The following is a 16,656-nucleotide window of genomic DNA, read 5'->3' on the forward strand; positions in this document are numbered from 1 at the left end:
GTAGTGTTCTATGTTCTAAATACATGGGGTTACAGGGATAGGGCCTGGGTGGGTTTGTTGTCGGTTCAAACTTGATGGGCCGAATGGCTTCCTTTTGCACTGCAGAGGTTCTATGATTCTATGATTTAGTCTCTCCTCATATGAAAGACCTGTAGTGGCACGCTGGCACACCGTGGTTAGCACTGCTGCCTCACCGCGCCAGGGACCCGGGTTTGATTCCCATCTTGGGTCACTGTCTGTGTCGAGTTTGCATGTTCTCCCCGTGTCTGCATGGGTTTCCTCCGGGTGCTCCGGTTTTTACTCCCACAGTCTGAAAGACGTGCCGGTTAGGAGGCACTGGCTGCGCTAAATTCTCCCTCAGTGCACCGGAACAGGGGCCAGAGTGTGGTGACTAGGGGATTTTCAGAGTAACTTCATTGCAGTGTTAATGTCAGCCTACTCGCGACAAAATAAATAAACTTTAACCTGCCATCCCAGGAATCAGACTGGTAAACCATCGCTCCTCTGGCTGTAATGGTAATTATCTCATCCCAGTTACCTTGCTGGGGTTAGTTTTTGCAATGGGAGCATGCAGACTGCTGCAGGGGGAATCTTGCTCTCAGTAGACCCCATGCAGCTTGCATTCCAAGGTGGTACCCAGGGGGGGTTGCGCGCGCATATCAGCACGTGCAATCCGGCGTCCGTGCGTCACACGCCCCGCCCCCCCCCGCTGATCTGATTGGACCTTCCGCCAACAATGGCGCAGCCGCTCCGCCGCCAGGGGGAACCGGATGTGGTCCCGGGCCAGGCTATAAATAGGAGGCGGGCCGGGGCGGGAGCGCAGAGCCGTTTGAAAAGAGAAAGGGAGCGGAGGAGGCTGCACAAGCACAGGACACGAGGCGATGGTGAGGAGGGCGCCTCAGCGGGCACGCTGCACCGGCTGAAATTAACTCTTTTAACTGTTTCATGCACTTACCGATTTGTTTGGGGTTTTTTTTTATTCATTAATTTTTTTTGTTTTGCGGCTGATATTTTCCTGACAGGCTGGCGGTAAAGCGGGTAAAGACTCCGGGAAGGCGAAGACGAAAGCGGTTTCGCGCTCGCAGCGAGCCGGGCTGCAGGTGAGTGGGTGCCGGGAGCTCGGCGCGAGCGGGGGCTGCAGGGTGAAGCCGCCCGCGCGCGCGGGCTGGAGCAGGCGGGCGGGCGGGCGCCGCTCACACACGATTGTTTTTACCCTCTCCCACTAACGGCTGCGGCGGGCTCCCTCCCGGATTGATTTATTGTTTCTCGTCACACTTCTCTCTTTTTTTTTCCTTCTCCCCCCCCCCCCCCCCCCCCGCAGTTCCCGGTCGGTCGAATCCACCGGCACCTGAAGTCGAGGACCACCAGCCACGGCCGGGTGGGTGCCACGGCGGCCGTTTACAGCGCGGCCATCCTGGAGTACCTGACTGCCGAGGTGAGGGGGGGGTGCCTGAGGCCGAGGCTGGTCCGTCGCTGAACGTTCCGGGTGGGAAAGTTTCCGGGTGGATGGGTGGGGGTTGGTCGCAGGGGTTCCGGGTGAGAATGGGCCCGGTCACAGCGTTCCGGGTGATGTTGGTTCCGGGGTGGGTTGCTGCTGTTTTGCTCTGGGATCCTGGCCTTCAGTCCTGGGCAGAGAAGCCTTTCCTTTCTGCATTGGCGAGGCTCTTGCAATATTCCCCCTCCCAGTTCATTTTAATTAGCTTTGGCCAACTTGTCCATTTTATTTTCCAGCAAAAGCCTTGCATTTGGATTGCCAAGCTGTATCCCCTGACTTTTAACTGCTTTACCTAACATCCTTATAGTTTGTTTTTTAATTGTCTTTCCTTTGGAAGGCTTCCCTATTCTCTCCCAGTCTTGCTTGAGATTTTTCCTAACCTAATCTAAAGCTAGGCTTTTCTGGGCTGATACCTCTTGTTCTGGACTCTGCCAACCCACCACCGTTTTAGTTTTTATTCATTTGTGAGACTTGGGTGTCACTGGTTGGCTGTGTTTATTGTCCATCCCTTGTTTGATCATGTGGGGTCATTTCCACAGCCACATGAGTTAGGAGATTATTCTTTCCTGATATTTATCTGCTTGTGGTGGGATTCAAACCTATGTCCCCAGATCAGTAGCTTCTGGATTGATAGTCTAGCAATAGGCCATTGGCATCAGAGGAAATGGATGTCTCTGCTGTTGTATCCTTCTGTCAAGAGCTCTTCAATTCTTAGGCTTCTGAACTCAAACTTCCACACTTGAAACACTAGCTGGTTGTGCTTGGCAGTTTTTCAATACTTTATCTTCCTGCCAGGTACTGGAGCTTGCAGGAAATGCTTCCAAAGACTTGAAGGTGAAGCGTATTACCCCTCGCCACTTGCAGCTTGCCATTCGAGGAGATGAAGAATTGGATTCCTTAATCAAAGCTACCATTGCTGGTGGTGGTGAGTGTCTTGTATATTTGGCTGTGCTTATAGGTCCCCCTGTTCCCTCGCCTGTCTTTGCTGTGATGTCCCCTGCTGACTTTGTTGCTCTTTTTTATTCTCAGGTGTCATTCCTCACATTCACAAATCCCTAATTGGCAAAAAGGGACAACAGAAGACTGTTTGAGGATGGATGCTCCCAACTTTTAGGTTTGTTATCTCAGGACTCCATCTCCAATTAATCAGCTGTAGAATTTTTGGAGGATGTGGCTGAAAAGACACTGGACTTCTGAAAATGTGATTGCATAGAAAAACATTTTTTATCTCGATAGTATTCAGGGGAAGGGGGGACTTTTTAAAGTAAATTCAATAATCTTGTGCACTGGTCTGGAAAAGCCAAATCTGGGACCATATCTTCTATGGTGGAACTGTATCTAGTGACCTGGAGTCATTTCCTGGTTACTCTTTTAACAGCCCTATTGTAATGTTTTAAATGCAGGATGAGCTCATTGCTGGTATAACTTTATTTTTGGAGTGGATTTAAATCTAGATGGTTTGTTCTGACTGTCTACTGGTGGGTAAAGTTTTCAATAAAATGTGTATTAAAATACCTGTGGCTTGTGATGTCTTTGAAGGAGGATTGAACCATTCTCTTGCTGCTGAGGCAGTTTGACCAACAGCCCCACCTTAGCCTGGATGGTTCCTGTTTGATTGGATAGGCATGTCTGATGCATTGACAAACACTGCAGTGAAGTTGGACAGTGCACCTGCCTGCTTTGCCAGGTGTCCGTGATGTGACCCTTTCCTAGCTTGTATAGGGGGAAAAGATGGTTTGATTTCTGAGCTACTGAATTAGTTGCTGCTTAGTGTTTGTCTCTGACAGCAGCAGTGAGTTGCAGCTCCTGTCTGACAAGCTATTAGTTTGTTGGCTGATACCAGCCCTGATCAGTGAAGATTCCCTTTTTCCATTTGTTATTGGCGGAGCTGCAGCAGGACATTAGTGATTGTTTTATAACCAGGCTAGTGGCTACACTAACAGAATTACCATTGTTGGAACAACAGCACATTATTGTATGTGCCTGAATTAACCCCCAAGTCCCTCCACCTGAGGCACTCATTGTGGCAAGGCCATTCAGCCCCTTGACACCCTGCTCTGCCATTCAATAGCATTGACTTTCCACTTTCCTGCCCTTTCCCTGTAACTCCATCTCAGCACATCCTTAAACATACTTTATAGTGAGCTGTGGGAGTTGTGTATCAGCCTTATGAAAATTTCTCCCCGGAGCACTTGTGGATACTGCATACATGTAATTTTACAACCCCCAATTCTGGAGGAGTGATGCTTATACACTTGGATGGTACATAATACATATGGCAGCACTGCTTCAAAGCACCAGGGACCTAGGTTCAATTCTGGCCTTGGGTCAGTGTCAATGTGCAGTTTGCACATTCTCCCCATGTCTGGGCTATACTTTTTACAACCGCCAGGGAGACCCTCAGGACAGAATCGGGTGACCATAGGTACCAGAATATCTGAAGGGGAAGTCCCAGATTGCTTGCTAATGTATTAAAATGAGTTTTCTGCTCTGAACTTCCGCAGTGCAGTGGCATGTTTCATACCACTCCACTGGTGAGGGGCTGAGAAGATTGGAACTTGGACACGAATTGCACTTTTTGGATTTTGAGCAAGTGTCGCCATTCCTGCAGATGGTGTGGGGGCTCAGAATTGCCCATCATGACATCTATGTTGCAGAATGGCCTGTTAACCCTATCTAATACTGGGCAGTGGTTAGCACTGCTGTCTGTGTCAGGATTCCAGGTTTGATTCCAGCCTCGGGTGACTAGAGTTTGCACATTCTCCCCATGTCTGCTTGGGTTTCCTCCAGGTGCTCCAGTTTCCTCACAGTCCAAAGATGTGTGGGTTAGGTTGATTGGCCATACTAAATTGCCCCTCGGTATCAGGGATTAGCAGGGTAAACGTGGGTTTACGGGAATAGGGCCTGGATGGGATTGTGGTCCGTGCAGGCTCGATGAGCCAAATGGCCTCCTGCGCTATAGGAATTCTATGATTTATTCAGATACAGGGGCATTGGTTGGGCCATTCCTGGTCCACACTTACTAAAACTTCACTGATGAAGGGTCATCCAGACTTGCAACATTGGCTCTATTCTTTCCCCACAGATGCTGTCAGACCTGCTGAGATTTTCCAGCTTTTTTTTGTTTTAGATTACGGCATCTGCAGTTTTGCTTTTACTAAAACGTTCCAGTGAGACCACTGGATGTCCTGTCATGGAGGAATGTTGTTTCTTCTACATTGTTTTGTGATGTTTAGAGCAGCCATCAACACGAACCAGTTAATCAGAGGCCAGGCAGTGAGCACATTAGACAATGCATTCTCAAATAACATTCTCAATGTATGACTTAATGCTCCTACATGACCTTATACATCTATAAAAACTTGGTGAATGGAGGAAGTCTATTCAGCCCATCATGCTTGTGCCAGCTCTGTCTCTGCAAATGAGTTCCTCCATGTCCAATTGCCTTTGAGGAGACCCTACTGTGATATCTGACTTTAAACATCCTTTCAAGTTGTGCATTAAGATTGAGAATTTTTTTTCTTTTAATAATTTTATACCTATGGCCTTTGGTTACCAGGGAGACAATTTCTTGCTACTTCACTAAATTTCAACTACTTGTGGTTTTGTTTTTCACTATTTCTCATCCTGTACTTGCCCCTCACCATCCCCCACATAATGCCTTGTGTATCAAAAGCTTGAAATCTCATGAGAATTAAGAAAAATTGATTTATTGGCAGCCAGTTGAGACCATTCCTTCAATGGCTATTGATGGTTACACAGCCTGGGCTGGTTGCAGGAGACACAGTTTGTGAATAAGGTCTCCATTTTGATGTGTAATTTCTTGAGGGTCATTAGTCTGTAGAATTCTCTTCCCCAGAAAGCATAGGTCATTGGATTTTGTTAGACAAGGGAGTCGAGGGTCATGAGGATCAGACAAAGTAGTTGAGCCCCTAATCAGCCCAACTATGATACTGAATGGCACAGTAAGAAGTCTCAACACCAGGTTAAAGTCCTACATTGGTAGCACGAGCTTTCGGAGCGCTACTCCATCAGGTGATGAATTCCTTACTGAATGGTGGAGCAGGCTTGAAGGGCCGAAAGGGTTATGAACACTGCCAGATCAAAGAACGTTTAAAACAATACTTTCAAGGGGACAATCTCAAGGCACAAGATTACCATGTGAAGAACAAGATGCGTCAAGTTTACAACAACGTCAAGATTGAACTTCATTAGAAAGTATTTTAATTCGGGAATGGTACCACAGCGGTTTTGCTACTGGGCTATATTCAGGCAGAGACTTGAATTAATAATCTCACGCCATGCGTTCAATCGAATTCCATCACAACAGCTGGGGAATTTAAATTTGATGAAATACTACAGATAATACCACTTATAATGGTGGCCACCTGCAAGAAACTACCCCATTATGATAAAAACTAAGCTGCTTTACCAATGTCCTTCAGGGAAGGAAATCAACTACCCTTGCCTGTGTGGTCTACCTGATGTGGAGATGCCGGCGTTGGACTGGGGTGAACACAGAAGTCTCACAACACCAGGTTAAAGTCCCAACAGGTTTATTTGGTCGCAAATACCATAAGCTTTCGGAGCGCTGCTCCTTCGTCAGATGGAGTGGAAATGTGCTCTCAAACAGGGCACAGAGACACAAAATCAAGTTACAGAATACTGATTAGAATGCGAATCCCCACAACCAACCAGATCTTAAAGATACAGACAATGTGGGTGGAGGGAGCATTAAACAAAGGTTAAAGAGATGTGTATTGTCTCCAGATAGAACAGCTAGTGAGATTCTGCAAGATTCTTTAATGCTCCCTCCACCCACATTGTCTGTACCTTTAAGACCTGGCTGGCTGTAGGGATTCGCATTCTAATCCGTATTCTGTAACTTGATTCTGTGTCTCTGTGCCCTGTTTGAGAGCACATTTCCACTCCATCTGACGAATGAGCAGCGCTCCGAAAGCTTATGGTATTTGCTACCAAATAAACCTGTTGGACTTTAACCTGGTGTTGTGAGACTTCTTACTGTGGTCTACCTGACCCAGCAATATTACCATTCAAAAACACAACTTCATGGTACGCTTTTAGCACTCGCCTCTGCCTCATCACCACCTCTGCAATTCTCTCTTCCCAACATGCAATACTGGATGAGCAAGAGTTTCTTTCAAATAAAAGCTCCGTTACTGACCTCATGCCCCCGATATAGAAACAAAGAATGCTGGAAATACTCAGGTCAGTCAGTCACTGTGGAGAGAGTTAACATTTCGGGTTGTGATCACCTTTCACGCTGACTGTTTTAGTGCTATATTTGACCTGATTCTCACAGTCGTGCTATCACTAAAACCGCCTATTAACATCACCCTGTTGCTCTGCTCCTGTCCCAGCTCATATGCAGAAAACCTCAATTATGCCTTTGTTATCTCAGGACTTTGCTATTCCAATGCACTTCTAGCTGGACTTCTGTAAACCTGAAGCCATCCAAAAAACTGCTGCCCGTGTTCTTAAAAACATAGAAAATAGGAGGAGGCCATTTGGACGTTCAAGCTGGCTCCACCATTCATTATGATCATGGCTGATCGTCCAACTCAACAGCCTGATCCCACCTCCCTCATGTGTGTCCCCCCCCCGCCCCCAATCTTTTGACACTCCTCGCCCCCAAGTGCTATATCTAACCTCTTGAAAACATACAATATTTTGGCCTCAACTACTTTCTGTGGTTGTGAATTCCACAGGCTGACCACTCTCTGGGTGAAGAAATTTCTCCACACTTCTGTCCTGAAAAGTTAGCCTTGTACCCTCAGACTGTAACCCATGGTTTTGGACACCCCCACCATCGGGAACATCCTTCCTGCATCTACCCTGTTAGAATTTTATACATTTCTGTGAGATTCTCCCCCCCCCCCCATTCTTCTGAACTCCAGTGAATAATAACCGACTCAATCTCCTCACCGTGAATGGCACGGTGGCTAAGTGGTTAGCACTGCTGCCTCACAGCGCCAGGAACCCGGGTTCAATTCTGGCCTCGGGTGACTGTGTGGAGTTTGCACGTCCTCCCCGTGTCTGCATGGGTTTCCTCCAGGTGCTCCGGTTTCCTCCCACAGTTCAACGATGTGCCGGTTAGGTTGATTAGCCATGCTAAGTTGCCCCTTAGTGTCAGGGGGGGACTAGCAGGGTAAATATTTAGGGTTACAGGGATAGAGCCTGGATGGGATTGTTGTCGGTGCAGGTTCGATGGGCCAAATGGCCTCTTTCTGCACTTTGGTGATTCTATACTTGATTCCTGCCATCCCAGGAATCAGTCTAGTAAACCTTTGCTGTACTCCCTCCATAGAAAGAACATTCTTCCTCAGTTAAGGAGACCTAAACGGCACACAATATTCCAGGCATAGCCTCTCCAAGACCCTGTATAACTGCAGCAAGACATCCCTGCTCCTGTACTCGAAATCCTGACCAGCACCAAGTCCTGTTCACCCATCACCTGTATTCACTGACCTAACAGTGGTTCTCGGTTAACCAATGCCTTGACTTTACAATTCTCACCCTTACTGTCAGATCCTTCCATGGCCTCTCCCTTTCCAATCTGTGTAATATCGTCCAGTCCCACAACCCCCCTGAGATATCTGCGCTCCTACTATTCTGGGCTAAAGTATCCCAGATTTTAATCGCTCCACCATTGGTAGCCCTGCCTTTAGCTGCAAAAAAAATCCCAAACTTTTGAATTCCCTCCCTAAACTAGCAGGGTAAATTGTTGTAGGTGCAGACTTGATGGGCCAAATGGCCTCTTTCTGCACTTTGGTGATTCTATACTTGAGCCCCGCCTATTTCCTCCTATTTATTGACCACAGCTCAACCTTCAACACTATTATTTCCACGAAACTCATCTCCAAACTCCGTGGCCTGGGCCTCGGCACCTCTCTCTGCGACTGGATCCTGAACTTCCTAACTCACAGACCACAATCAGTAAGGATAGGCCACAATAACACTCCACGATCATCCTCAACACCGATGCCCCACAAGGCTGTGTTCTCAGCCCCCTACTATACTCCTTATACACCTATGACTGTGTGGCCAAATTCCCCTCCAATTCGATTTTCAAGTTTGCTGACGACACCACCGTAGTGGGTCGGATCTCAAACAATGACGAGACAGAGCACAGGAATGAGATAGAGAATCTGGTGAACTGGTTCAGCAACAATAATCCCTCCCTCAATGTCAACAAAACGAAGGAGATTGTCATCGACTTCAGGAAGCGTAAAGGAGAACATGCCCCTGTCTACATCAATGGGGATGAAGTACAAAGGCTTGAGAGCTTCAAGTTTTTAGGCGTGCAGATCACCAACAACCTGTCCTGGTCCCCCCATGCCGACACTATAGTTAAGAAAACCCACCAACGCCTCTACTTTCTCATAAGACTAAGAAAATTTGGCATGTCAACTATGACTCACATCAACATTTACAGATGCACCATAGAAAGAATGTTTTCTGGTTGTATCACAGCTTGGTATGGCTCCTGCTCTGCCCAAGACCACAAGGAATTACAAAAGGTCGTGAATGTAACCCAATCCATCACGCAAACCAGCCTCCCGTCCATTGACTCTGTCCACACTGCCCGCTGCTTCAGCAAAGCAGCCAGCATAATTAAGGACCCCACGCACCCCGGACATTCTCTCTTTCATTTTCTTCCTTCGGGAAAAAGATACAAGAGTCTGAGGTCACGTACCAACCAACTCAAGAACAGCTTCTTCCCTACTGCCGTCAGACTTTTGAATGGACTTACCTTGCATTAAGTTGATCTTTCTCTACACCCTAGCTATGACTGTAACACTACATTCCGCACTCTCTCGTTTCCTTCTCTATGAACGGCATGTTTTGTCTGTGTCGTGTGCAAGAAATAATACTTTTCACTGTATGTTAATACATGTGACAATAGTAAATCAAGTCAAATAAACCTCTCAACCCCTCTCCCTCCTCTTTAAAACATCCTTAATACTCTCTCCTCTGTGAATGGTATGCTTTGTCTGTATAACGTGCAAGAAACAATACTTTTCATTGTATCCCAATACATGTGACAATAATCATAGAATCCCTACAGTGCAGGAGGTGGTCATTCGGCCCATCAAGTCTGCACCGACCACAATCCCACCCAGGCCTGATACCCATAACCCTAGCTAGTCTAGTGCGCCTGACTCCAAGGGTCAATTTAGCACGGCCAACCCACCTAATCTGCACATCTTTAGACTGTGGTAGGAAACCGGAGCACCTGGAGGAAATCCACGTGGACACAGGGAGAATGGGCAAGCTCCACACAGACAGTGACCCAAACCAGGAATCAAACCCGGGTCCCTGGCGCTGAGAGTCAGCAGTGCTAACCACTGCGCCACCGTGCTGCCCCTCAATCAAATCAAATCACTCCAACTTCATTAACTGTTTAACACTGCCACCATAAGACTTTTTGAATGGACCTACCTTATTTTAAGTTGATCTTTACCCTTTACTGTAACACTACATTCTGCACTCTCTTTCCTTCTCCCTTATTACTCTATGAACGGTATGCTTTGTCGCAAGAAACAATACTTTTCACGGTGTACTAATACATGTGACAATAATAAATCAAATCAAATTTTTAAGATTTACCTCTGATCAAGCTTTTGATTATCTGCTCTAACGTATCCATCAGTGGCAAACCTTGTTTTGCAAATGTTGCTATGCAGTACCTTCGGGTCATTGCTGCCTGACCAGGCACTATATAAATGCAAGTTGATGTTGTTATTGAGGCGGGTCTAAAAAATGAATCTGGAAGAGCTGTTTCTGATTGGTGCAGCAAGCCAGAGCGAGAGTCAGCGATTCCTAACTTACATTTCGCCATCAATAAAGTGTTATTAAATTTTGCAATGGAAGGGTGCTGCAGCAATATTTGGGTGGGGGGTGTATGAGCGGTGTGGGTGCTGTGCTTGGGGTTTGCAGCCCCCTGGCTGGAGGGGGGGTGAGGCTCTCCTGGCTGATGCTGCGGGGTGTGGAATCTGCTCATTTCCTGGTTTGAGTGGCCGGCTGCAGAGAGGAAGAGGGGGTGGAGGCAGAGGAACCATGGAGGGAAATAGGGACGAGGCGGACAAGTGTTTACAGATCGCCAGGAGAGCGTTGCAGGATGGGGAGCCGGGCAAGGCGCTCAAGTTCCTGCACAAGGCGGAGAAGCTGTACCCCTCTGCGGAGGCGAGAGGTGAGGCTGCCCGGGGGAAGGGAAGGGGGGGGGGGGTGGTGCTGCAGAATGAGAGCGGCCGGGGCTGGGGGAGCGATTCCCAGACATACCGCCTCTGCTTTGCAATGTAACAACTGCGATTGCAACACTGAATCCCCGGGATCAGCTGTCAATCAAACCCGGAGCCCCGGGCCCGGCTCAGCTGTCAATCAAAGGGTTCTCGCTGTACTTTGCACCGTCACCTCTCCCTCTGTGTGTGTTGCAACATGCTATGTGCCAGTTTCTGCTCGTTTTAGGCCCATCAGATGAATTTAGCACTTGTGCATTTTTTTCTTCACAGTTTAACTGGCCTAATATGCTTTTAATTCTTTTTCATGGGGTGTGGGTGTTGCTGGCAAGACCAGCATTTGTTACCCATCCTTAATTGCCCCTCGAACTGAGTGTCTCGCTCAGCCATTTCAGAGGGTGGTTAAGTTTCAACCACATTGTTATGGCTCTGGAGTCACATGTAGGCCAGACCGAGTAAGGATGGCAGATTTCCTTCCCTAAAGGTCATTAGTGAACCAAATTGGAAAATGATTTGATTTATTGTCTCATGCATTGGGATACAGTGAAAATATTGTTCCTTGTGTGCTTATATAGACAAAGCATACCGTTCATAGAGTATCTATATTCAAGAGGTGGCTGGATATAGCACTTGGGGTGAATGGAATCAAATTGGACGATCAGCCATGATTGTGATGAATGGCGGAGTTGGCTCAAAGGGCCAAATGGCCTCCTCCTGACCCTAACTTCTATGTTACATAGGGGAGAAGGAAATGAGAGGGTGCAGAAGGTAGTGTTACAGTCATAGCTAGGATGTAGAGAAGGAACAACTTAATGCGAGGTAGATCCATTCAAAAGTCTGATGACAGCAGGAAGAAGCTGTTCTTGAGTCGGTTGGTACATGCTGGAAAATCTCAGCAGGTCTGACAGCATCTGTGAGGAGAGAATAGAGCCAACATTTGGAGTCTGGATGACTCCTTGTCTGAGCTGAACCAGATGGGTTTGTACGACAAATCGATAGTTTTCATGGTCATCCTTAGACTTTTAATCCCAGATTTTTAAAAAAAATGAAAATTCCATCTACCATAGTGGGATTTGAACCCAGGTCCCCCTTGAGTCTCTGGATGACTAGTCCAGGGACAGTATTGCAATGCCACACCCTCTTATCAGTTTCACTTTGTTATTCATACAGAAATTTCATTTTGGTAACATTGTCCATTCGTTTAAAAAAAAATTTGGATTTTCTGTCGTGGTATAATCGTGTGTCCCCCTTGGTCAGCGCATCTGTACACTGCTCCCGCCAACTCAGCACCCCATCTACCTAGATACTTATACAGTAAGTAGTGTCACAACACCAGGCTAAAGTCCAACAAGTTTATTTGGTAGCACGAGCTTTCGGAGCGCTGCTCCTTCATCAGGTGAAGCAGGATTTGTTTCACAAACAGGGCATATATAGACACAAACTCAATTACAAGATAATGGTTGGAATGCGAGTCTTAAAAGGTAATCAAGTCTTTACAGGTGCAGACAATGCGAGTGGAGCGAAGGTTAAGCACAGGTTAAAGAGATGTGAATTGTCTCCAGCCAGGACAGTTAGTGAGATTTTGCAAGCTCAGGCAAGTGGTGGGGGTTACAGATAGTGCGACATAAACCCAAGATCCCAGTTGAGGCCGTCCTCATGTGTGCGGAACTTGGTTATCAGTCTCTGCTCGGAGATTCTGGCATTGTGGTGTGTCATGAAGGCCGCCTTGGAGAACACTTACCCGAAGATCAGAGGCTGAATGCCCTTGACTGCTGAAGTGTTCCCCGACAGGAAGAGAACATTCTACTCATGCTACCAAATAAATCTGTTGGACTTTAACCTGGTGTTGTGAGACTACTTACTGTGCCTACCCCAGTCCAACACCGGCAACTCCACATCATAGATACTTGTTGGTGAAAAGTCATTTCACTCCCTGCAGTGATTTCAAAAGAATCCATGTGCCTGATGTAACCTTTGTAGACTCGGCAAATATATCTCTATATATTTCTCCACGGAGATGCCATGGCTTTTTAAGAAGTGGCAACCTCCAAGAAGTACACTAGCCAGTGAAGTGAGCCTTGTATGTTAACGAAGGGCAAGTGTGGGACAAGATGTTTTGTGCAGAATGAAGGATTCCAGTTCCTCTGAACGTCATGCCTAGCTTGTGATGTCAGAGACGAAAATCCCGCAAAAGTGTAGAATTGTGAAGGTGACCTTCTGAAAGTCACTGTGTGTTAGCAAATATGCAAACCAAACTTGCTTTGATTCACTGGTCGTACACTAAGCACGCAAGATCTCCAATGCACCGTTCCTGGCACTGAGGCAATGTTATTTACATGGCTACCAGTTAGTTTTGATGTTTGAAACTCAGCGATGCTGTGACAGAGGGAAAACATCATTTCCAAAGAACAAAGAAAATTATAGCACAGGAACAGGCCTTGGGCCCTCCAACCCTGCACTGACCATGCTGCCCGACTGAACTAAAACCCCCTTCCTTTCCGGGGATCATATCTCTCTCTTCTCATCCTATTCATGTATTTGTCAAGACGTACCTTAAAAGTCACTAAATTCCATCCATTTGCTCCGGTGTGCAGGTAGAATATAAATCGACAATTTTTCAAAATCTCTAGAATATTCTAAAAATCATCTTTGGGAGATTCTCAGATATTGCACTCCAGTTTCTCACTCCACAGGTGCTGCCAGACCTGCTGAGTTTATCCAGCACTTTCTGCTTTTACTTCAGATCTTTGACGTCTGCAATATTTTCTTTTTTCTTAGAAAGCAACTTGTCTGTCTGCAAAATCTTACTTTCTCTCACTTTTGTAGTGGCTAACTCCTCGTTGGTGGCTGTGCCTTCAGTTTGCCGTGGCCCTAATGCCGTAGAATTCCCTCCTGAACCTCCTCTGCACCACCCCCTCCTCCCTAGAACTGTGGTGGGCAACCTGGGCTAGTGAGTGGGCCGCACAAGTGGCCCTCCTTCATCTCAGTGGGCCACAAGATTGAAATCGGGCTTGTTCACTGACCATGACCCTGTGAATAAGATTAAACACATTTAATACACGCCGAATATTCCATATCGAGTTATAGAAAATGCTTCATCATTTATATATTAATAGAGCTGTCATCAACTTCAAATGGTAGAAACAAAAGGAATATTTACACTTTGGGGACACAGGGAGCGCACGGCTCTCACAGTTAATGTTGGGAGCATTCAGCACGCACCTCGCTTCGCTTGCCTTTGCTTTACGTACGAATCACCTCAGTGCCGGTAGAACAAAACTCCACAGGTGGACATCAGCGGAACGTGACAACTCCGCGCGTGGGTGACAGTCCACAAAATGTCTCCTGGGCCGCACTCAGACCCCAGATGGGTCGTATGTGACTCCTGGGCCGCAGGTTTACCACCACTTACCTTGAACCTATGTCCTTTGACAAGCTGATACCGTCTGTCCTGTAATGTGTTTTTTTTAAACATAGCTAGGTGCCATATTTTGTTCGGAACATCTCTATAAAGCGTCTTGGGACATCTTACTTTGTTAAGGGCACTATGCAAATGCAAGTTGTTGTTGTACAGCAGCGAATCTTGTAAATTGGATGAAAGGTTCAGAAGATTTTGAAAGTACCAATTTCTAAAATATATAAAGTCCTACATTGTGTCAGAGTGATGTAGGTGGTTTCAGAATTAAGTCATTAGTCGAGGGGCAACTAACTACATGGGAGAGCAAGGAATAGAAGGGTATGCTGATGGGGTGAGGTGATGAGGGATAGGAGAAGGTTCATAATGGAGTATAGACTGGTGGGATGGAATGGCCTTTTCTGTGCTCTGCATTCAATCTAACAATGATATTTTACAGGCCTGGCATAGTTCTGTTTAAACATTAAATGGGACAATTGGAAAATAATCCACACCCAGCGATTTAATAAGGGATTGATTCCAGTCAGTGGGATAGAATTTCCAAACCTTTCTTAACCATTGTTCTAAATACAGTGTGAGAAGCTGCCATGGTAACCTCAGCCCCCTACAAAGTAGGGTGACACGGTGGCACGGTGGTTAGCGCTGCTGCCTCACAGCACCAGGGACCCGGGTTCCATTCCCGGCTTGGGTCACTGTCTGTGCGGAGTCTGCACCTTCTCCCCGTGTCTGTGTGGGTTTCCTGCGGGTGCTCCGGTTTCCTCCCGCAGTCTGAAAGACGTGCTGGTTAGATGCATCGTTAGATGCTAAATTCTCCTTCAGTGTACCCGAACAGGCACCAGAGTGTGGCGACTAGGGGATTTTCACAGTAACTTCATTGCAGTGTTAATGTCAGCCTCCTTGTGATACCAATAAATAAACTTTTATTCATTATACAAAAACCCAGCACTTGAACACTCTGTGAGGCTGATTTTGGAAATAGAGGATATGAAGGGGTGTGTGGGGGTGGGGTAGGGGGTGTATACAGTCTGGAGAATGGTAATCCGGGCCTGTCTCTGATCCAGTGCTACCTTACAAGGAAGTAACCCAGATCAGCCTCCCCTTCAGGAGGTACTGTGGTACCATAAATACAATAGAATCATTCTTTTCTTAAGACAAAATAATTATTTTGCTATCTTCCCGTTCCTCACTGACAGGAATAACCAGGTGGGTCTTCTTATTTTGATCAGTACCAGTGTATGTGACTCATCTGCTGCCTGTTGGAGAGCAGGGATTTCCAATCTGTGCCCCTCAATCCCTGGGAATCCAGCCATGGATCCCAGCCAACCCTAGCTTAGCTGCATTTAAGGGAAGTTGGGCAAGAACATGACGGAGAATGGGATGGAAGGATGGGTTTAGGGCAGCAGATTTTGGGAAGGGAGATTCCTGTGGAGCATAAACACCAGCAGAGACTAGATGGACCGAATGGCCTGTTTCCGTGTTTCAGGGGAGTACAAAATTATAAGCAGTCCAGATAGGGGAGGCAAAAAAGGACCCATTTCCCCGAGTTGAGGGGTCAATTATCAGGAGGCATAGACTTAAGATAATTGGTAGAAAGATTAGGGCAGCAGAGTGGTTAGCACTGCTGCCTCACAGCGCCAGGGACCTGGGTTCGATTCCCGGCTTGGGTCACTGTCTGTGTGGAGTTTGCACGTTCTCCCTGTGTCCGCGTGGGTTTCCTCCGGGTGCTCTGGTTTCCTCCCACAGTCTGAAAGACGTGCTGGTTAGATGCATTGTGCGTGCTAAATTCTCCCTCAGTGTACCCGAACAGGCGCCGGAGTGTGGTGACTAGGGGTTTTTCACAGTAACTTCATTGCAGTGTTAATGTAAGACTCCGTGTCTGCGTGGGTTTCCTCCGGGTGCTCCGGTTTCCTCCCACACTCCAAAGATGTACAAGTTAGGTGGATTGACCATGGTAAATTTCACCTTAGTCCCAAGATGTGTAGTTTAGCAGGACTAGCGGGGTAAATACGTGGGGTGATGGGAAAGGGCCTGTGTGTGATGCTCTGTTGGTGATTTGATGCAGACTCGATGGGCCAAATGGCCTCTCTCTGCACTGTAGGGATTCTGTGATTCTATTCTATGACTTAAAGGAAAATAAAATTCACCCAGAGGGTGGTTGGCATCTAGAATTCACGGCCTGAATTGGTGCTTGAGGCAAAAGCGCTGAACTCAGTTTGAAAAGTATCTGGATCTGAACCCGGTGCTGGAAGCTGCCCGGGTGTGAAGCGGGTGCTGGAAAATGGAATTAAAATGAGCGCCTGGCTTCTATTTGTTTATCTGGTGCAGACATGATGCCCTTTTTCTGTGCCAAGACTCTCGGAGCGAGTGTTTCTCATTCGCTGCTGTGTTCTGGTCGAATTCCGTGGGCCATTATTTTTTTCTGTTGTTTTTAGCTGGCGTTCGGAGCTGTTTTGATCAGCAGCTTGGGATGTTGCTGATTAATGGGA

At 46.9% G+C, this 16,656-nt stretch overlaps 2 protein-coding genes across 2 annotated transcripts in view; both read left to right on the forward strand.

Moving 5' to 3' along the window:
• The first annotated feature begins 765 nt into the window (after positions 1 to 765).
• LOC144496424 (histone H2A.Z) lies at positions 766 to 3,009 on the forward strand. Its single transcript, XM_078217390.1, has 5 exons — positions 766 to 884; positions 1,023 to 1,100; positions 1,322 to 1,435; positions 2,291 to 2,420; positions 2,525 to 3,009. The coding sequence occupies exons 1-5, from the start codon at positions 882 to 884 to the stop codon at positions 2,584 to 2,586; spliced, it is 387 nt and encodes a 128-aa protein (XP_078073516.1). The 5' UTR covers positions 766 to 881; the 3' UTR covers positions 2,587 to 3,009.
• A 7,355-nt stretch (positions 3,010 to 10,364) lies between these two features.
• The window catches only part of LOC144488755 (dnaJ homolog subfamily B member 14-like), a 43,459-nt gene continuing 37,167 nt past the window's right edge, over positions 10,365 to 16,656 (forward strand). Inside the window, exon 1 of the mRNA XM_078206885.1 lies at positions 10,365 to 10,709. Within this exon, the coding sequence (XP_078063011.1) occupies positions 10,577 to 10,709 (133 nt within the window). The 5' untranslated portion in view covers positions 10,365 to 10,576. The remainder of the gene's footprint in view (positions 10,710 to 16,656) is intronic.

This window comes from Mustelus asterias, chromosome 1 (assembly GCF_964213995.1).
Source record: "Mustelus asterias chromosome 1, sMusAst1.hap1.1, whole genome shotgun sequence".
In the NCBI taxonomy this organism is placed as follows: Eukaryota; Metazoa; Chordata; class Chondrichthyes; order Carcharhiniformes; family Triakidae; genus Mustelus; species Mustelus asterias.

What these genes read in the sequence shown, in the direction of transcription:
- LOC144496424 (XM_078217390.1), top strand. An exon ending in CGCAGCGAGCCGGGCTGCAG is followed by an intron (nt 1,101 to 1,321) that starts GTGAGTGGGTGC and finishes CCCCCCCCGCAG; the next exon opens with TTCCCGGTCGGTCGAATCCA. An exon ending in AGCTACCATTGCTGGTGGTG is followed by an intron (nt 2,421 to 2,524) that starts GTGAGTGTCTTG and finishes TTTTATTCTCAG; the next exon opens with GTGTCATTCCTCACATTCAC.